The sequence below is a fragment of the Dromiciops gliroides genome, chromosome 6 (assembly GCF_019393635.1).
Source record: "Dromiciops gliroides isolate mDroGli1 chromosome 6, mDroGli1.pri, whole genome shotgun sequence".
NCBI classification, from domain to species: domain Eukaryota; kingdom Metazoa; phylum Chordata; class Mammalia; order Microbiotheria; family Microbiotheriidae; genus Dromiciops; species Dromiciops gliroides.
This window is the reverse complement of record NC_057866.1, coordinates 107,213,047-107,235,014: the sequence shown is the minus strand read 5'-3', so window position 1 is coordinate 107,235,014 and position 21,968 is coordinate 107,213,047. Positions and strand designations below refer to the sequence as shown.

At 44.5% G+C, this 21,968-nt stretch overlaps 1 protein-coding gene across 7 annotated transcripts in view; it reads right to left on the bottom strand.

The window, feature by feature from the left end:
* Positions 1-21,968, bottom strand: part of PLEKHA7 (pleckstrin homology domain containing A7) — a 264,352-nt gene that overhangs the window by 106,033 nt on the left and 136,351 nt on the right. For all 7 annotated transcript variants that reach the window (XM_043972486.1, XM_043972494.1, XM_043972485.1 and 4 more), the window contains exon 4: positions 626-709. In XM_043972486.1, coding sequence (XP_043828421.1) covers positions 626-709 — 84 coding nt within the window. The remainder of the gene's footprint in view (positions 1-625; positions 710-21,968) is intronic.

Below are 21,968 nucleotides of genomic sequence, written 5' to 3'. Positions count from 1 at the left end.
TTGGGGAGGGAGGGATTGGTGGTTCACTGGAAAGAAGGTTTAGTTTTTTAAGAAGTTCTGGGGGGCAGCTAGGTGGTGCAGTGGATAAAGCACCAGCCTTGGATTCAGGAGGACCTGAGTTCAAATCCACCTCAGACACTTGACATTTACTAGCTGTGTGACCCTGGGCAAGTCACTTAACCCTCATTGCCCCACCAAAAAAAAAAAAAAAGAAAGAAAAGAAGTTCTGGAGTCATTAGTATAATCACACACACACACACACATACACACACACACACACACACACACCCCTGGGCTCACCCCTCAACATCCCTGTATAGATTGCTACTCCTAAAATTTAATAACATTTCCACTTTCACCTTTTATTAACTGACTAGCCTATCCTGTTTTTTCCCAGAGAGAGAAAAGCAGCCAGATTTTGTTTTGAGCTAATAAAAGCACCTTACACCCCCAGGTTGTTGTGAGGATCAAATTAGATAATACTTGTAAAGCTCTTTTTGTAATGCCTGGCACACAGTAGGCTCTTTTTTAAAAAAACACAGTAGGCTCTTAATGCTTGTTCCTTTCCTTCCCACAAGCTAAAAGACCATCCTGGGATAAGAGGAACAGAAAAAATAGTACTTACCCTTCCTGAAGAATGAATTCAATATTTTCTGGAGAAAACTGTCCAGTCACAGGATGCCTAAATGTTGTGGTCTGCTGATTGTGGCTAGAGAGAGGGAGAGAGAGAGAGAGAGGATCAGGATGAATGTGAGAGGGAATCTGGGCTGTGAGAAATATGACTCGAGACCAGACTGAAATGGCCCCATATTTACTGAAGTTCCCCCCACCCCAACACTGCTGCTTTCACCGGAACCATGAGCTGAGCCCAATTCCCAGGAAAGTCACAGGGTTTGCGGCCTTCTCATTTTCTCATCAACATGTTGAATGTGGTGAGGGCATGCAGGATTTATAAAGTTGACCACCGCCCAGGCTGACTCAAGCATCAATCTCCCCAAGTAAAGAAGATACGACAAGCCAAATGTGTTCTTGCCATCATGAGAATTCACTTAGTATTCTTTAAAAGGCGAATATGAGGGTCTTACTCAATTAAGAAATCTCAAAAAGTCATTTCCGGAGCAGTTAGGTGGCGCAGTAGATAGAGCACGGGCCCTGGAGTCAGGAGGACCTGAGTTCAAATCCGGCCTCAGACACTTGACACTTACTAGCTGTGTGGCCCTGGGCAAGTCACTTAACCCCAACTGCCTCACCCAAAAGCCAAAAAAAGAAAAGAAAAGAAAAAAGAAAAAGGGGAAAAAAAAGTCATTTCCAAAGAGGATGATCTAAAAAAAAAAAAAAGCAAGAACCAGATGGAAAACAGGATGAAGCACATTTTCTTCCTTTTGGTAGATAGGTAGGGGGAATATGGATACAGAATATTGCATACTTGCCCCCTCTCCTCTTTTTCTGAAAACAGGAGGGCTCATTGGTAGGTAGTGCTTCATTAGGAAACAATGATGTCATGGAAGAAAAGTGATATCAACAATTTGTTTGCTGTTCAGTCATTTTAGTTGTGTCTGCCTCAGTGACCCCATTTGGGTTTTCCTGGCAAAGATACCGGAGTGGTTTGCCATTTCCTTTTCCAACTCATTTTACAGATGAGGAAATGAAGGCAAACATGGTTAAGTGACTTGCCCAGGGTCACACAGCTGGTGTCTGAGGCCAGATTTGAACTCAGGTCTTGCTGACTCCAGGCTTGGCACTGTATCCACTGTGCCACCTAGCAGTCCAGTATCAACAATACTTAAAACTTAAACAGAAGAGATAAGGACTGGACCTTATTTCATCGATACAGGGAACTTCAAGATGAAAAAATTTACTCTACGTTTGAGTATTGTAAAAAATAATAATAATATAATAAAACTAAAAGAAATTTTAAGAATTAAATAGATTCTAAGATAAAAAATAAATTCTAAGAATTACTCATTGTACAAATTTTGTCTGCTTAAAATTCTTCCGTTTTGCCAGTATTCTAATCGAATGCTTTTATTTCCAAAGTCTCAGTGTGGGGGGCCATATCTCCAGCTACCAGCAGGATAATTTCACCCCCATGGCATTGTCACTTCCCTTGGAAAGGTGGCAGCATAGGTACCCCGGGAAGCAGTAGCCCAGGGCAGGTACTGCATGCCTTGTTTGGTCTGCCCAAAGGCAATGACTGGTAGGGGTTGGGTTTTTTCCGGTACAAATAGGCACTTTTATTAGTCATTAGAATACAGTTAAACATAGGGAATGGAAATCAGGAAACACACAATCTTGTCCAGGGGAGAACAGGAGGCTCAGAATAGACACAAGATGTAGGGGGCCCCAAGTTTGGGAAATACTCTTTTTATTTTCCTGAGCTAAGTTCACCTCAAAAGGGTTCTTGTTTTCCCCACCAGTAAGAGCCACAGAGATAACAGCTCCACATATGGAAAGGGACCTCAAGGGGGCAGCTAGGTGGTGCAGTGGATAAAGCACTGGCCCTGGATTCAGGAGGACCTGAGTTCAAATCTGGACTCAGACACTTGACACTTACTAGCTGTGTGACCCTAGGCAAGTCACTTAACCCTCATTGCCCTGCAGGAAAATAACAAACAACAACAAACTATTGGGGCAGCTAGGTTGCGCAGTGGATAAAGCACTGGCCCTGGATTCAGAAGGACCTGAGTTCAAATCTGGACTCAGACACTTGACACTTACTAGCTGTGTGACCCTGGGCAAGTCACTTAACCCTCATTGCCCCACAAAAAATAAACAAACAAAAAAAGAAAGGGACCTCAGAGGCTTTCTAGTCCAACCCTTTCCTTTTACAGATGAGGAAACTGAGGCTTAGGAAGATGACCCAGAGTTTCAGAAGTCATTAAAAGGCAGAGCTGGGATCTGAATCCTGTTCCTGGGACTCAAATAAATAAATACATAAAAATTCAGTTTATTTGCATGACCTCAGGTGCTATGTAAAGACCACTAGTTTGGAATCAGTGAAGCTAGAACTGAGTCTGAACTCAATCACTTTCAATGATCCAAAATGTGAGAAAGCAAATGAGTAGCTTTACCTCTGATTTAGGACTCAGGGCCCCTCATCTGTAAAATGGGATAATAATCTTTGCATTCTCTACCTCGAGGGGTTGTGGTATAATACTATGTCACCTGTAAAACTCTTAAAGAGATATGAATTGCTTCATTACCACTGTTATTACTGTTCTGCCACAACCTGAAGGTGGTACCTTCTTTGGGAAGACATTCTCACGGGATCTTACTTATAACAACAATCAGAGTTGACATTTATGTAATACCATTGGGATTACAATCTTAAGATATAAATAGTGCAGTTGTTCTTATTTCCACATTATCTGGCTGTGGCAACTGAGTTGAGATTTGATCATAGGTTTTCAGATACCAAATCCAGGGCCCTTTCAACAATACCAGCCATCTCAAACTCAAATAGAAATGGATCCCTATTGACTTAGAAAACCACAAACTAGCATTATCTATGTTTTATTGTATTTTTATTTATTTTGTTATACATTTCCCAATTACATTTTTTTTTCGGGGCAATGGGGGTTAAGTGACTTGCCCAGGGTCACACAGCTAGTAAGTGTCAAGTGTCTGAGGCCGGATTTGAACTCGGGTACTCCTGAATCCAAGGCCGATGCTTTATCCACTGTGCCACCTAGCTGCCCCCTCCCAATTACATTTTAATTTGGTTTGGGCCACTCTGTGGTTGTAGCTTTGCCTATGGCCTGAGTTGGATACCTCTGGACTACATCATACTGAATTTCATTAATTTAGCTTTGCAGAAAGATTTACAACAAAGACAAGCCCATGCCTTCAAAGCATTGCTAGGCTCCTGGTCCTTCTTACACTAACTGTCCATTATCTGGTACTCTGTCCCCTCTGCAGATCTGTCTGTGGGTTGGGGAGGGAACTAATTAAGGTGGAGGAGCTCAAGTCCTAACAAGTCAGGTGGGAATCATGCAAAGTCACCACCACAGAGTTTCATTTCCCAGCTCTCTGGGCCAGGCATAAAGTGAGAAACAAATCATTGGTATCAGGCAGGCAGGAAGAAATCCTTTCACACCAAGTTGAAAGGAATGTCTGGAGGAAGCATGCAAAGTGCTATTTGAGATACCTGCCCAAGAAGATGTCCACCAAAGCCCACTGAGACCCATTCATGCCAGATAGGACCATTAACTCAGGTCCTCTCCAACCCCCTCCATTTACAGAGGAGGAAACTGAAGCCCAGAGAGGTTGTCTTATCCAAGGTAGCAGAGTTCATAAGGAGTGAGGCCAGAATTTGAACCCAGGCCCTCCAACTCCAAAGCAGTATCCTTTCCACTGCACACATTGATGCCTCAGACTAAGTGAATATGTAATGGTGCCCTTGGGATGCACCATTTCTTTCAGGTATATCAATTTGGACACCTCTTAACACAAGGCAGCCCAGGCTACCAGCCCGTTTAACAAGACCTTGGCCCTTATTCATACTCTGGACTGCTCTGGGGAGCCAACTCTACCCCACCCCCAACCCGAGACCACAAACACAGGAGACTCTAAGTATCCTGGACCCAGTTAGGGAAATGCACTGACCCTGGGGGGCCCAGGAGAGACTCCTCTTCTCCAGCAGGGCATCCTCAAAGGAGGGGAACTGGGAGACCCATAGATATTGCTTCTGTGAGTCCCCTTTAAGGTGACATGGACTGACACACAGGTCCCTCTCTCCGTGTTCTGAGTGTTGGATAAAGTGTGCAGTCCACAGTGGGCGCTTAATAAACACCACACAATCATAAGCAGCCCAAGTTTTGGTATCAATGAATCTTTTAGTTTGTATAAGCTGGCTTCAAAGAAGGTCTTGCTCTCCAACATAGTTAAATGTGACACTGGAAGAAATGGGTTAAGAGAAGGTCATTTGCTCATTTGGCAAAGCCTGGTGGCAAGTACCTGGCCTCACCTCTGTAAAAAGGCCAATTATTCTGCTACCCAATACTAAGTTATCCACAGCCAAAAGCAACACTAAGACATAACGAAGGAAGGACAACTGGGGCTCTGACCCAGGCCACCAAATTATTTAGAGGGTAGTGATAGCAATTCTACTCCTTCAGCAGGTAGGAACAATTAAGATGAGCACTGTGTTAGCAAGAGGAATTAGCTAAAATAAGAAGCTACTGGATATCACAAGCTTTCAATCCCATAGATTCTTGGGTCTTGAGGTTCTTGAGAGGTCTAACTCTTACCCTCCCCTCCCAACTGAATTTTTCTTGCCCCAGGCACCAGCATTGCTAGTTATAGCTCTGCTGAAAAGCACAGGCACAGATTCTTAGACCCTTAGAATTAGAATGGGGCTCAAAGAACATCTAATCATTTTAACAGGTGGGAAAAACTGAGGTGCACGGAGAAATGACTTACCCAAGGTCACAGTGTTGCTCATGGCAAAGTCAGAACTAGAACCCAAGTTCTCCTGACTTTCCATTGCATTGTGTTATCGAAAACACTTTTGGGATTCATAGCTCTAATACTGTCTACATACAAGTATACCCCAAACTCAGTCCAGGGCCCCCTAGAGAGTCCATAGCCTGTTTTGTTTCCTGATACTCAAGCTGAACATACGCAATCAGCCTGTTTTGGGACATGAGGAGCAAGCACAGACACATCTGCTGAAATACCTGTTTCCGAACCTGTGCTGCCACCCTCTTCCTTGGCCAAGAGGGCCAGGCTTTGAGCCAGGTTGCTGTTTCACGAAAAGTAAGAGCTCTTCCTCCTTAAAAAAGGGACACAAAGGTTTGTGTCCCTCCTTTGTCATCCTGGAAATGAAACACCTAGGAGGCAGCAATCCATCAATTCCCACATGTCGCTGCTTCCACTCCATCAAACATTTCTGCACTGGGTGCTGTGGGGGATGCAAAGATGGGGGAGCTCAGTCTAGCAAGGAAGAGAAAATGGCATAAACCATCATGGTGCCAATCCAGGATCTAAGTACATGGGAGAGGTACAAGGCATAATGAGATGGCAGGAGGGGAAGCACTATACTAAAGTAATCTAAGGAAGAAAGCCCTTGAGGGAATAGGAGCTGAGGAGGGAATCAGAGAAAACTTCATGGAGGAGGTGGCATTTGAGCTGAGCCTTGAACACTGAGTAGCTTTTTAACAGAGATTGGGAGAAAAGTGCAAATGCAGGAATGAGGTAAGAGGGGGAAATGATGACTATTATAGTTCATGATGGGGCAGAAGTGGGGGGGCAAGGGATGCTGGGTTTACCATAAGAGAATAACATAAAAAGAGGCAGAGGTTACTTTATAAGATAGCTTTGAATGTTTGGCCACAAAGCTTGACCTGTATTCAACAGACAAATGGGAATTATTCAAGATTTATCTAAACATAGCAGTGACCTGGATAGATCTACACATTAGGATTCATTTGGCAGGTATGAAAAAATGGCGTGAAGGGGGGAGGAGGGTAGAGTAGAGTGAAGAGACTAGCTAGGAGGTGAGAGGTGATGAAGGGCTACACTAAGCTGGTAGCCCTGGGAATGGAGGAGATGCTCTGAATACCTGTTAAAAGGCATCACCTTCAAGCTATCAGCCAGTCCCTGTCACATTAAAGAGTAGTTCCAGACAGATACATCACCAGAATAAGTTGATACATGACAAAGAACCTTCCCTGGGAGGAGATGGTGAATAGTAGACAGCAGGGGAGAGGAAAAGAGGGGGCAAAGTGAGAGGAAGAGAGGGTGGGGAGAGAAAGACGGGGAGGAGAGAGAGTAGAGCTATTGCTGTCCAGGCAGGGCCCCATTTCCCTTTCTCCTAAATGAAATCAAAAGGTTTGTTTATATTTTATAGTAGTTTTTATAAAAATAAAAGAGGTCTAGAGATAATGTGGATCCAGCCAAACAAAGCTTCCTTTCTGAAAGGCAGAAAACAATGATAACTAGGAGATTATAGCAATGCTCTTCTGAGATCTGGGGGGGGAAATGTGTCCCATCAACACTTTGTTCTCATTTAGCCTCAGGCTACTTTTAAAAAAAGAGAATAAAAATCAACTTTAAAAAAAAAGAGACATGTATCAGTTCTAGCCCGCTGCCTAAGGATACCCTTCAAAATCCTTAATTGCCCAGGTCTAGCATCATTCACCACTGAACACTGCTAAGGCCAAACCACCTCTTGCTGCTGACTGCAAATTCCTGTCCCATTTGTAAATGAGCCTGAATGTAAAACATTTAACCATTGATCCTGAAGCCACATTCAGAACAGACAACAAAGACCTTGATTTTCTGTCTCCTTAGGAGAGCTGAATCCCCCAATAAAACCAGTTAGCAAATGGTTTTCTCAGGACGCTAAAGAGGAGATTTAGGCTTGCTGTTGGGAGAAGCTATCTATCTAAGAGTCAGCATTCTCCCCAAGTGGCATGAGCTACCTTTGGAAACAGGGGACTCTCCCTCACTACAGGTCTCCAAGCATAGGATGGATGGGTGCTTGGGAGGTGCACTGTAGAAGGGATGCAGGCTTCAGATCGGAGCTGGACCACATGGCTTCTGGGTTCCCTTTCAACTCAGTGTCCTAATAGCATTCTTGAGGAAAAACGTTAGACCTGGACATTCAAAGAACATAGTATAGGAAATTAATGTATTTTTTGTAATCCTCATCACATAGGATGAAGAGCTGCTCCAATGGGCAAATGAATTCTTCTGGGGATATGGAGATGCTTCTGTGCCCTTCTAACCCTAACTGTGAGAGAATTCAGCCTAGTGAATCAGAAAGAGCCTTGAATTAAGAATCAGGAAAAGGGGTTTCAAGGTATGGCTTAGCCATTGACTTGGAAATCAAGTCCTTGTAAAATTGGAGATGAGGGGAGTTAGACTGGGGGGTCTCTAATCACTGGCTCTGGGGCTGAAGCACCTGGGTCCAAATCCAGCCCGGTCACTGACTATCTGTGTGACTTTGGGCAAATCACTGAGCCTCTCTGGGCCTCAGTTTCCTCATCAGTATTAGAAGAGGATTGGACGACTTGACCTTTAACATCCCTTTCCTTCCTAAGTCTATGATCCTATGATCAGTTGCACAATTTTGTGTTCAAGGTAAAATTCTTCCCATACCTTCTTGGCTGAGCTGTTTTAAAACAGTCTGAGATGTGCGTCATCTCAGGCACCCAAGGAGGGTGAGATTCTGAAGACACAAAGGGAAACAATTCTATTGAAGGGGGAAGATAAGATTTATCTGAAGAGACCACTGTGAATGCAAAAAGAAGACACTAATTTGTATTGGAGATGGCCAGGTGACAGAGGATGAATATCTGGTAATGGCATGGTCCTGTAAACCACTGTCAAGAATACTAATGTTCAGTATGATCTAAGGCTAGTTAAGGAAGCTGGCTAATAATAATGGTGGTAGTTGTTTTTTTTTTAATCACTACCAGAGAAAAAGGGCACCCAAAGAAGGGACAGGACCTTTACTAAGGATGGGTGATGGCAAATGACAAAAGAGAGGAAGCAGGACTGTTCAGTTACCTACCCTAGAAGGTGACAGAGATTGGTTGATAGCTTAGAGGTGATGCCCCCTAAGAGATATTCAGAGCATCCCAGGGCCACTAGCATAGCATAAACCTTCATCGCCTTTCACCCAGATATTACAGAAGCCTTCTCCTTACCTCAACTCTGCCCTACTCCTCCTTTTATTTTGCTTCTATTTTCTCTGCTAGGAAGAATAACCATTATGTTGGAGATGACAGAACAGAAATGGCTAATGAGGAACTGATGCCCAAGGTAACAAGATAGCAAAAACGCTAGAATGGGTCATTAAAGAGATGGTTGGTGAAGATCTAAGAAAAACAAGCAGAGAATCCATAAAGTTATGGCTTCTTGAAAAACAGATCAATGCCGGACTACGCTCATTTCCTTTTCTGACAGGATTACTCAACCAGTAAATGAAGAGCATGCTTTTGGCCAAGCTTTTGATAAAGAATCCCATAATATTCTCGTGGAGAGGATGGAAAGACATCAGATGATAATACAACCAGGTAGATTCAGATCTGATTAGATGTCCAACACAAATAGCTGTCAACATTCTTATTGATGACTTGGATAAAAGTACAGATGGTATGCTCAGCAAATTCACATGTAACACAAAGCCAGGGCAGAGAATTAACACTTCAGATGACAGAATCAGGATCTAAAAGAATCTATACAGGCGAGAGACAGGGGCTGAAGCTAATAAGAAGAAATTCAACAGGGGATCAATGTCAAGTTTCACGCTTGAGTGCAAAAAATTAACTTCCAGGACACAAGATGAGGGAGATGTGCTCGGACAGCAGATCTTTTGAAAAAGATCTGGGGCTTTTAACAGACTTCAAGCCCAGCAGGATAGTGGGATAGCCAAAAATGCTAACGAACTTTGGGATTCATTAAGAGAGGCATGGGGCAGCGATAGAGCACTAGCCCTGGAGTCAGGAGTACCTGAGTTCAAATCCGGCCTCAGACACTTAATACTTACTAGCTGTGTGACCCTGAGCAAGTCACTTAACCCCAATTGCCTCACTAAAAAAGAGAGGGGAGGGGGCATGGTTTGTAGGCATGGTGCTCTGCCATTGTTAGACCCCCATCTGGAATATCATGTTCGGTTCTGAATGGATATTGGTGAACTTCAAACAGCAAGGTGAAGGGCCTTGAGTCCTCATCACATGATGATCAAGTGAAGGATATATTTAACCTGGAGAAGAGAAGACTCAGGGACCAGGAGGGAATGGGACATGATATCTGTCTTTGAAATATGAGGAGGGTTATCATGTGGAGGAAGGATTAGTCTTGACCCCAAAAGGCAGAACCAGGAGCAATGGGCAGTAGTCTCGAAAAGGCCCGTTTGGGCTTTCTGTCAGAAAAAACTGCCTAATGGTTACGGCTGTCTAAACATGGGGATATGAGACCTTGATGCAGACCCTCTCCAGCTTGCTAAGGTTGAAAGAGGCAATGACGTTCCATGGCATATTGCAGACTCCTTTCTACATTCACATAATGCCATCTACAAGACCCACATCACCTAAAAGCCTGGCAGCCTCGCTATGCATAGTAGGTGCTTAATAAATGGTTGTCCAATTGGATGAGCATCCAAAAGCCACTTTGGCAAGTTACTCACAGATACTCTTTCAGGTGATAAACTGAGTTAAAGAACTGAAACCGCTCAAACCCCAGGGTGAGGGGAGTCTGCCAAACCCCAGGATGAATTCTTCCATCCTCATTAGTATAATTAAAGACCAAAGGAAAACAATACACAACCAGCCCTTAACAATCCATTAATATATCAACACAGTAAAAACATTCAGATGTTCTCACAGATCATTTTTCCCCCCAAATCCTGCTTCTTATTCTTATAACCCTCCTCCAAGCTGTCCTGTTCACCTGAGTTCTGTTCATGCAACCCTGGCCCTTCCACTGCTGTTTAGCCAACCTATGGCTTTCAATGGGACTCTGTAGGAAATGATTTTAAGCCAAATTCATGTTCTGATAACGATAACACCAACAGCTCAGATGTCAATGGCACTTTAAGGCTGGCAAAAGGCTTTCAACCCAACCAACCTGGAAGGATACATAGTGCAACTATTACTATCACCGTTTTATAGATATGGAAATCAAGACTCAGAGACAATGTGATATGCTCAAGGTCAATGCCAGGATATGAACTCAGGACCTCAGACTCCAAAAGGTATAGAGTAAAAAACTCCCCAGTATTGATTTTTTTAAGGCGTTTATGGGATTGAGATTCTAGCTATAAAGCTGTATCCAGACATAAAGTCCTATGTAACTAGAACTACAACCCAAAGAATAATTTTCTTCTGGGAGAATTATGACACCATAAAATTAAGTTCATATTTGAACTTCTAAGAACTCGCCCACAGAGGGGCTAAGTAAGGTAGAATCAACCTGAAACTAACATTACCAGTTTCAGCCTTCACAAAGCATCATTACTGAGGAGGTAGGGCTACCAAAAATTTGCTCCCAAACAGTGGAGAGCACCACCCTGAAGAAAACAAGATTTTAGAGTTGAAAGAGCCCTCAAGAGGTCATCCAGTCCAGGGATTTTCTTTTTTGCATCAAGAACATGTTGGGCAGTTTGGGGAAGCCTATGGAATGCTCAGAATAATATTTTTAAATGCAAAAAATAAAATGCATAGGATTATGAAGGAAACCCATTATATTGAAATAAGGATGTAATTTTTTTCCCATTCAAGTTCAAGGACCTCCTGAAATTCACAAGTTAATAACTCCTGATCTAATATAATCACTTCATTTATTTGACAGGTGAGGAAACTAAGGCCCTGGAAGGGTTGAGCAACTTCCCCAAGGTTACAAATGTATTAAGTGGTAGAGCTATGATTTGAACCCAGGGCTTTGTCTCTAAATCCAAGGCTCTTTCCACTGAGCCGCATTTATATGAGACAATGAAATGAACAACCAGAGTTACTGTCCTCTAGAACCTTAAAAAGTATCAGGGGAGGGGGCAGCTAGGTGGCACAGTGAATAAAGCACCAATCCTGGATTCAGGAGGACCTGAGTTCAAATCTGACCTCAGACATTTGACTCTTACTAGCTGTGTGACCCTGGGCAAGTTACTTAACCCTCATTGTCCTGCCCCCCCCCCCGAAAAGTATCAGGGGAAGCTTCTCACCAAGTGTCAACCACCTATTTAGTGTTCTACATGTCACCCACAGGCAATATTCCTGAGTGCTACCCCCAAACCAGACAAAAATGAAATCGGGAAATATTTGACAAAAATTTAAATATTATATATTTTTTAAATTAAGTCAATATACAGCCCACAGGGATCCTTATGTATGGATAAATGGCCCCTATTTCTATCTGGCCTTTGACACTACTGAGGAAGACCTGATTTCAAATCTGGTCTCAGACACTTCCTAGCTGTGTGACCCTGTGGGTGTGTCCCTTAACCTTGTTTGCCTCAGTTTCCTCATCTCTAAAATGAGCTGGAGAAGGAAATGGCAAACCACTCCAGTATCTTTGCCAAGAAAACCTCAAATGGGAACATGGAGAGTCAGACACAACTGAAACGACTCAACAACAACCGCTGATCTAAAACAAACCAGGTTACTTTTCAGTAAAAGGAAGGGATTGGACTATATGCTCATTACTTCCAGTTCCAACAGAGATTTAAACTTTAAGAGGCCCTTAGGGGGCAGCTAGGCGGCTCAGTGGATAAAGCACTGGCCCTGGATTCAGGAGGACCTGAGTTCAAATCTGGCCTCAGACACTTGACACTTACTAGCTGTGTGACCCTTGGCAAGTCACTTAACCCCAACTGCCTCACTAAAATAATAATAATAATAATAAATTCTTTTTAAAATAGAAAATTAAAAATTAAGAGGTCCTTAGAGGTTATTTAGCCCAAGCCCCTCATTTCACAGAGGAGAAAACTTAAGCCACCAAAGCAGTGAGATGGTCAGACAGATATGAAGCAGCCCAGTTAAGATTTGTACGCAGGCCCTCCGCTCCAAAGCCAGTACCCCTTTCCACTGCTCTGCTCTGCCTACAGTCTAAGAGCCCTCCGGGTCGGACATTCTCTGTTCTAAGGCCCCTCCAGCCCAGACATTCATTGTTCTAAGGACGCTTCCCACAAATAAGCTCGTTTTAACTCTGGCTCTCTGCGTTCCAAGGTGACTCCTCGCTCAGACATTCTAACAGCTAAGATCGATCCCAAAAGGACGTTTTCTACGAGCTCACGAGTCAGAATGAGAAAACCCAAACCTAAACCCAAACCCAAAGCAGCGGAGGTTTCTGCTCTCATTCCACCTGCCTCTTGAGGGAAGTCAGCCACAGAGCAGGAGGATGAACCTTTCCCCACTAAGCTGCGCTTTCCTACTTTTGCCTTTTCAGTGGCTGCTACCTCAGGAGTGACTCCCCCGTGCTTCCGTCCTCCCTCCCTTACGGGAGGTATTTGGGTAAATGGGTTCCCACTTAGTTTTTCTCTTGGAGCCTCACTGCTGAAAGGGAGAGGACGACTAGTTAGGACTCACTCTCTGCTCTGGCTCCATGGCCGGGGTCCGGGGCTTTCCTGTGGCCGGCCGGGGCACCACCCTGGACCAACAATGCCAGCTTCAGGTGGAGAGGAGACGGGGTCCCTTCCTCCGCTTCCTGTCCTGGCTCCCCTCCGGGCTGCCCGAGCTCCCACAGAGTCAGTCGGTCCGCAAGGCACCTGAGCTGCTCCTTTCTCCCTCCCTCAGAGACTTCTGTCTGTTTCAGTTTCTGAGCTACCGCCTCCTGCGGTGATCCAAACCCTCCTTCCCGCTCATTCATTCCTCCCCCTCTCCACCAGGCCCCCTCCTCCCTCTTCTAGCTGATTTCTGGCAGAGTTCCTGTTCTGAGTCACAGACAGCCCCAGGAGAGCTGCTGTTGCTGCGGGAATTGCGAGGTGGGAACGGCAAACACTCCGTCCGGAGCACGGGTTTTAAGAGGCGGGAGCCCCGGGTCTGAATCTCCGCTCTGCTAACCACCAGTGATGTGGCTCTTCTGGGCCTCAGTTTCCCTCATTTGGAGAAGGGAGAGGTTGAAGTGGATGATCTGTAAAGTGCTTTTCGGCTCTACCATCTCTGGTTCTGTTTCTTCCGTCTCTATTACAGACCCCCTGAGCCCCTTCCCAGGGATAAAGCAGCTGTATTCTAAGGTCAGACATAGACCCCTCTGGGGCATTTAAAGCCCATCCCAACCGAACTCCCTCCTTCCTTTCCAGCAACATTATGTGAGGTCACCTGGCTGTTCTTCACACATGATCTGTCATCTCCTGTCTCTCCGCCTTTACAATAAGCCGTGCCCTGTGTTTGGAAGGTACCCCCTCCTCTGGTTTCCTTCAGAGCTCACTGAATGCCACCTCCTCCATGAAGCCTGTCCTGATCCACAACAAATGACGGCATCTTCCCTCCTCCAATTACCTAGTAGCAATTGTACGGACACTTATATTCACACGTAATGTGTCAAATGTTAGCTCCCTGAGGGGAGGGGTAGTTTCATTTTTGTCTCTGTCTCCCCAGCACCCAGCACGGATGCCTGCCAAATAGTAGGTGCTTAACAAAGACTTGCTGGCTGATTGATTCTATTTCTTTCATTTATACAGCATTCTTGGGGAGGAGGAGGAAAACTTCGGGATTCCCATTATAGAAATGGAAACAGACAGGGAGGCGTGATCTGCCTCAGCCCGCCCAGGCAGACAAGAAAAGATTGAGGAAAGGACAACATCTTTTAGATTCCAATTCTCACCAGAGCTAACACCACTGCCCTTGTCAAGTGCCTGCTACGTGAAGCCACTATAGTCAGGTTACAAGAAAGGCTGATTGGTCTTCTATGAACTGATGCAAAGTGAAATGAGCAGAACCAGGAGAACACTGTACCCAGTAACAGCAACACTGTGCGATGATCAAGTGGGAATGGACTTAGCTATCCTCAGCAATACAATGATCCAAGACAATTCCAAAGAACTCATGATGAAAATGCTACCCACCTCCAGAGAGATAACTGATGAACTCTGAATGCAGATTGAAACATTCTTTTTAAATTTTCCTTATTTTTATTGGTTTGTATATGTGTGTGTTCTTTTGCAACATGATTAATATGGAAATATATTCTGCATGACTTCACATATATGATTGATATATTATTTGCCTTTTCAAAAGGCTAGTAATGGAAGGTGAGGAATTTGGAGCTTAAGATTTTAAAATATGAATGTTAAATTTTTTAAAAATATAATTGGTATTTAACAAAACAAATTTTTAAAATATATATATTTTAAAAAAAAGAAAGGCTGTTCACATTCAAGACTCAGAGATAGAAAATGGCCCACCATACACTACATTCCTCAATTGTGCAGCTTCTGTACCACTGAGACCTTCAGGGCACAGCACAACTGGCAAAAACAATCTGAGTACAGACATACATTAGCCAATCACATTTCGATTAGTGTAGTAATTAAGTACCATTGGGAAAGACCTAACTTTCCTCCATTTTCAGGACATTTAGAATGTAAACTTCCAAAAGTGAGGGAGCTATGTTGTGAGTTGGTTTATTCTGACTCTTCGCCCAAGGATCAGCAGTCCATCAGAGGTACCAACTATCTGTTTACTCCCTCTCTTGTAGTGGGGCCAGGGGTAGGGAAAGAAGCAAGACCTGGCATCAGCTAACAACTTAATTATCAGCTAAAGCCAGAGAGGAGATTGGTCAAGAGGAATAGGACACAGGAGGGAAGACTACTGCAGGAGCCTTCTAACTGGCTTCCCTGCCTCCTCTGTCTGAAGTTGGTTGAATTCTTGGCTAGAGACAAGACATGAGGCTATCTGGTAAAGCTTCCAGCCTGGTGTTTCCAAGACAGGCCTGACCAAAGGAATACAACCTCAGGCCAAGGAAGAATGTGCCTCCCTTATTCCCATGATCAGATAGAGAGGGATCGCTCCTTCCTGGGAATGCTCAGAACTTTGGACCCACATGCACTTTTCACATTCTACTTTGCATCTATGGTCATGCCTTATGGCCCCTGCCCAAGTGTAAGATCCTTTAGGGCAAAGACTGTGACATGCTCATCTTGGCAGCCCTGTCAGTGCTCACCCTGCACCCTCTCACTAAGTGTCTGCTGAACTCAATTACTGACTAGAAGAGCAGGTGATAGAAACACTACAGAGGGACCAAAGGTAGCTTCCCTGATGCCCAATTGGTGCCCATTGGGTCATCTGAACCACAGTGCCCCAGATTCAACTCCAGCTCCCAAGAGCACGGAAGCAGATCATTTCAGGGTGAGCAATCAGTCCAAGAGAACACACCCCCTCCCTTCACTTCGCCTGCCAAGCCAAACACCAAGTCTGCGGATTTCAAAGAGACTCTTCCCAAGCCCTAAGGAGAGCCATCCATGATAACAAAGGCTCAGTGAGCCAGGGCAAGAATCTACTGGAAGATCTCCTTATCCTCCATCTCCAAGGCATGAAATGTGGCAAGAGCTTTTCTCTCTGACAACATCCTAGAAGAATTTAATGTTCCTCCATAGTCTCTCTGGGGATCAGCATGGGAAGAGTTGAGGGAATGATGGAGGTGTCACAGGATCATAGATTTAGAGCTAAAGGGAGCTCAGAAACCATCTAGTCTAACCCTAAGGTTCAGAGAGGCTGACGTGTACCCAGATAGGATTTGAACCCAGGTCCTACTGACTCTAAATCACTTCTCACCACAAATCCCTTTGACTAGGAGCATTCTGGGTGCAGCTTTTCTCAGTTCTACCCCTAAAGATCCCAGCGGGTCTCAGGTGCTAAGGGTCACTAGAAATAACCAAATATATCTCCTGAAAGGAAAAGGGAAACATGGGGTCAGTATGTAACAGGGCAAAAGGGCCACAGGCTTTCCTATGAAATCCTGATTTGAAACTAAAAGCTTCAGAAAGAGAAGTTTGCAGACTATCCTTGCTGTGACACCACAGGATTGTTCTAATACGGGAAACTCCACTTAGTACTGTGCCTGGCATAAAGTAGGTGCTCAATCAATGTTTATTGACTGACTGACTCCCGGGCTGACTGAGTGCCTACAACCAGGACATACTACAGAGCATCCACAAGAAAAGTTGCTATTTTTAAAGCCCATGAATGTTCTTTCTTACCTAAGACATCACAACTTGAGTGTCACTGTGTACCAGAGCAGTGAATATGCACCCTAATCTCTGGGGATTGCATGCAACACCCTAATCTCTAAAACTTGTCAAAGATGAACAAAAGGACAGAGTTGCTCATTACATATAAATGACAATCTTCTTAATCAACATGTACCAGATGGGCCATCCAATCATTGTCCAACCAAGGTCCCAAACTGGATTATTTCCTTTGCCTTCCAGAAATCAGAACATACGTGATCCCTGCCCCTGGGGTGGTTATACTCCAGGAAAGATGGTCCTGAGACAAACAGATGTTGAGCTGTCATGGCAACTGCAAACAACCACCAGGTAAACCAAAATATATGTTGATAACACATTCCATCTAATGACAACTGGGACCAATGCTACCTTGGAAATCTGTTTTCCTAACTAAGGTGAACCGCACTTTATCTCCAGAAAGCAAGATTCGTCCCCTCTCTGGGACTAACTGGAAAACAAGGACTTAGGCTAGAAGATCTTCAATGTCAAATGTTCTGATATTCTGTATTCTAAGATCGCAAGCTAATCAAATTCCTGATATTACCGGGGTTGGGTTCATGATGATGGGACTGTTATACATTTATTATTGTTGTTTGCTGTTGTTGTTCATAATAATATCTAGCATTTTTATAGCACTTTATGGTTTGCAAAGCACCTAACATATGTTAACTCATTTGATCCTCACAACAACCCATTACAGATGAGAGAACTGAGGCCCAGAGAGTGTCAAGGGTCACCTAGCTAGTAAATGCCTAAAGCAGAATTTGAACTCTGGTGTTCTTGACACCAAGTCCTAGCTGCCTTACTCTTGGGGTGGTAACTTCTTGATTCAAATTTATAAGGGTGACAGAGCCAACCAGTAAGTAGCTTCTCTGCAGCCGTGGTTCCGAGCCATAACAAGGCTTCACCAGAAGCCAAGCCGAGGCAAAGAATTTGCTTCACAAGCTCGGTAGCGGGAGAGCACAGCTTGGAGTGACCCACATAAATCTTGACATTCAAGCCTTTATTTCTAAAAAACCAGGCCACTGCAGCAACCCATCATTGCAAAAATCAAGGGGTTGACTGGGCCAACAGCAGCAGGGGAAAGCCATGAGGCATCGAGGCACAATGCCATTTAAAAAAGAAAAAGAAAAAGAAAACAGAAAAAGAATCAGGGAGGGGGTGGGGGGAACAAGAAGTCCACTGGCCTCATTCCAGCAGGAGACACTGTCACTGCCACCACCACAAGGGCTGTCTGTGCCGCTCTTAGTCATCCTTGTCATTGATACAGTTGACAAGATGAATAACATTGTTTCTTGTATTTAAATCATATTAGCAGCTCGTATTTCTAGCTTTGCAACACGTCAAGTGTTTTCCTCAAAATGCCACTTCAATGAAGTAGTTTGGAGAATACTATCTCTGTTTTACACATGGGGAAACTGAGGCAAGTGCCAACATAGTTTGTCTGAGCAGGGTTTTTTTTGTTTTGTTTTTTTTAGTGAGGCAATTGGGGTTAAGTGACTTGCCCAGGGTCACACAGCTAGTAAGTGTTAAGTGTCTGAGGTCGGATTTGAACTCAGGTCCTCCTGACTCCAGGGCCGGTGCTCTATCCACTGCGCCACCTAGCCACCCCTATCTGAGCAGTTTGAACAGTGTTGTGAGAAGCAGATCTGTGGACCAGGCAGAGCCACGTATTCCCAATCGCTAGATTTCATCCATTTCCAAGGCATGACCATAGTTAACCCAGTAACCTCTGTGTGATCTTACCAAGGAAATGAGACACTCTCAAGAGAAGCTGATACAGGCCATGTCAATCAGGAGTGGTTGTACTACCACAGCTCCCCACCCCACAATGTCCAACATTCTTTATCGCTGACTCTGAATCTCAGTGTAAGTTCTGGTCGTCGGGCTCCCGGCCCATTTCCCCAATATCAGAACTCTACAGCAAGGAAATACTGGGGCAGAGAGAGCTCCAGATAGTCTTTCACTGACGGTGACTGACCCCCATCTGAGGGATGGGGAAATGCCTTCCTGCAATCACACGGGCATCTCTTCATTCAGTGTAAGGCAGGCTCATAAAAGGTCAATGAATAGGGTGGGCATGGGGGAAGGATGCAGAGAGAAGGGATGACACATTCCTCATGTGCAAAGGCCAGGCATTACTCTCAGCAGATACCAAACCACATGGGCTGAGCATCATGGAGAAATTCATTCCACTGGGCTGACTGGTGGGGAAAAAAGCCAAACTATAAAATGGGGGTGAAATACAACGTCTCACAGATGCTTCTGAGATCTTATTCCTCATGGGGGAGCTCTGCTCTGCAGAAAGTCAATAGAAAAGGCACTGGAAAGTAAGGTGACATCATGCAGAAAATGCTGGACTTGGACACAGGAAGACCAGAGTTCAAATCCTGCTTCTAGCTGGGTAAATTTGGGCAAGTCACTTAACCTCAGTCTGCCTCAGTTTCCTCATCAACAAAATAGGGATAATAATGACATCCACTTCCCAGGGTTGTTGTACGGATCAACTAAGGTAACATAGGTAAAGTGTTTTGCAAATCTTAAAGTATTATATAAAACTGTTCATGTATAGCTCATATTGAATTGTTTGAGATCTTGGTGGGGGGAGGGAGGAAGAGAATTTGGAACACAAATTTTTTTTTAATTGATATAAAAAAGTATTATATAAAAGCAGGCTGGGGAAGCTAGGTGGTGCGGTGGATAGAGCACCAGCCCTGGAGTCAGGAGTACCTGAGTTCAAATCTGGCTTCAGACACTTAACACTTACTAGCTGTGTGACCCTGGGCAAGTCACTTAACCCCAATTGCCTCACTAAAAAAAAAAAAAAAAAGCAGGCTTTTAGGAGCTGGGGCCAAAACATGGGTGAAAAGTCTGGTGAGTTACCCCTTTTTGAAAGAGACTGGGTCTCATAGCAGAAGACTGGACCGGCAGAAAACTTGGATTCTAGACCTCATAGCCATTGAGCTGGCTGATCCTTGGCACATCTATCCTCATCTCAATTAATGTCATTACAAGGGTGGCCATACAAGATATCACTATAAGGGTGGTCACAGCTGATGAAGTTTTAAGTATGTGAACAAGAGAATTTATACCCTGTGATGCCTTTATGAGGTATAGACCTCTCTGGGACCAGGCCGAAAGGGCTCACTGAGGTGGGCCAAGATAACTTGTTTTAAATCTGTTCTAAGCAGCAGAGGCACTTCAGCAATTACTCAGTCCAGTGTGAAATAGGCTGGTAGTGGGATCCCAGGGTCAGAAACCCTCAAGAATAAAGCAGACGCTGGCACCTGTACCAGAAGAAAACAAGGAGGGAAGGGAGAGTGATCCCAGAGGGAGTGTGACATTCCCACCCTTTCCCATGTCCATGTCAGTCAGTCAACTAGCATTTGAAAAGCACCTACTATGTGCTAGACACTATACTAAGCACTGGGGAAACAAAAGCAAAAGAGCCCCCGCTGCTGCTCTCTAGGATCGATCTCACCGTGTCAAATGAGGGTGACAATATTCAAACAAACAAGAAATATCCAAGAGAGGCTGGGCCAGGAACACGATGCATATAAAGGAGATGCTGTGGGGATACAGTGCCACAGAAAGACAGCCACCAGAGCGGGTGAGCAGCTATTAGGGCCACGGTCTCACTGTACTAGGGAAGAATGCTGGCTATAGATTATGGAAAGAACCTCGAATAATAAGGAGATGGGAGATGAACACATGGGAATCGAGAAAGTCATGGGGGAGACAGGGTTTATATACTTATATATACAGGCTTTAGATACTTTATAAGCTTCCATTTTCTCATCTGAAAACCCCCAGGACTATTGGGGGAATCCAATGGGGCAATAGACACGAGAGTGACTTGTCCACTTCGACTTGTACATGGACGTAACTTGTCCCTCTGGTGTTTGGGTGGATTTGTGATTTCATCCATATGGATATTCCCTCCACTGATAGATTGCAGTCCCTCCTTCTCCTTCTGTATTACTCTTGCCTGATTGAATGTACAGGAAGCCTTTCTCTGCTCCTTTGTCCTAATCTAGGTGCCGACAGAGCACTCAGACTTCCTATCTATTGCCTACTATTTTTCATTATATTATTGGCCCACTTCCTTTTCTGGTGATACACTTCCCTCAAGCATAGCCTATATACCATTTCTCACAGGTGAATTCCCTGTGATACCTTATAGCCTTTCTATAACCCTTTGAGTTACTTGCAATTATGGGGAAGGAGGGAGGGAAGGAGGAAGAAAAGAGAAAAAGAGAAAGGAGGGAGAGATAGTGTGAAAGAAAGAAAGATGAGGAAGAAGAGAATGAGGGAGAGAGAAAGAAACAGAGAGAGACAGGGGCAAGAGAGGGAGGGAAAGAGAGGGAAGGAGGGAGGGTGGGAGGGAGGGAGGGAGAGAGAGAGAGAGAGAGAGAGAGAGAGAGAGAGAGAGAGAGAGAGAGATTTCAGAATTCACAGCCATAAGACACCAGCAGTAGGAAGATGCTTGGCCTTCTGCAACAAAAAGAGATCAACATCACCAAGGCTCTATGCACACATTTCCAAAGGAGCTCCAACCTGATCTCTCTCTCCTACTCAGGCCTGGCCCCCACGCACCCTCTCTCTGGACTTCTTTTCCAGAACAGCAGTAGAACATAGTGGACTTCCACATACCCTTTGTTCTCCCTCCCCCACTGCTTTCAGCTCCCTTTTCTGGGTTGTCTTCTCCCTTTAGACTGTAAACTCCTTGAGGGCAAGGACTGTCTTTTTGCTTGTATTTATATCCTCAAGGTTAGCACATAGTAAGTACTTAATAAGTGCTTATTTTTCCCTCTCAGGTTTTGGGGGGGTTTTTTGAGTAGAAAGGTGACCCGGTTAGATAAGTGCTTAAGCAAGATGAATGCAGCTGCTGTGCAGAGGGTAGACTAGAAGGGTGAGATGAGGTGAGAAAATCCAGGCAAGAGGTGATGAGGGTCTGGGCTAAGGCGGCAGCTGTGTGCCTAGAGAGAAGGGAGGGAGGTGACAGGGAAACAAAGATGGCAAGATTTGGCAGCAGTGTGGAGGATGAACTGCAGTGAGGAGGGATTTGAGACAAGGAGACCTATGAGGAAGCCGCTGGATTGGTTCCGATGTCAGGAGTGCTTGAACTAAGGGTAATGGGCTGTGTGAGTAAAGAGGATATAAGAGATGTTATCAAGGTAGAGATGGCAAAATTTGGCAACTCAGATCTGGGAGAATGGGAGATAGATAGATAGATTGATAGATGATAAGTAGATGATAGATGATAGACAGATAGATAAGTAGATGATAGATAGATAAT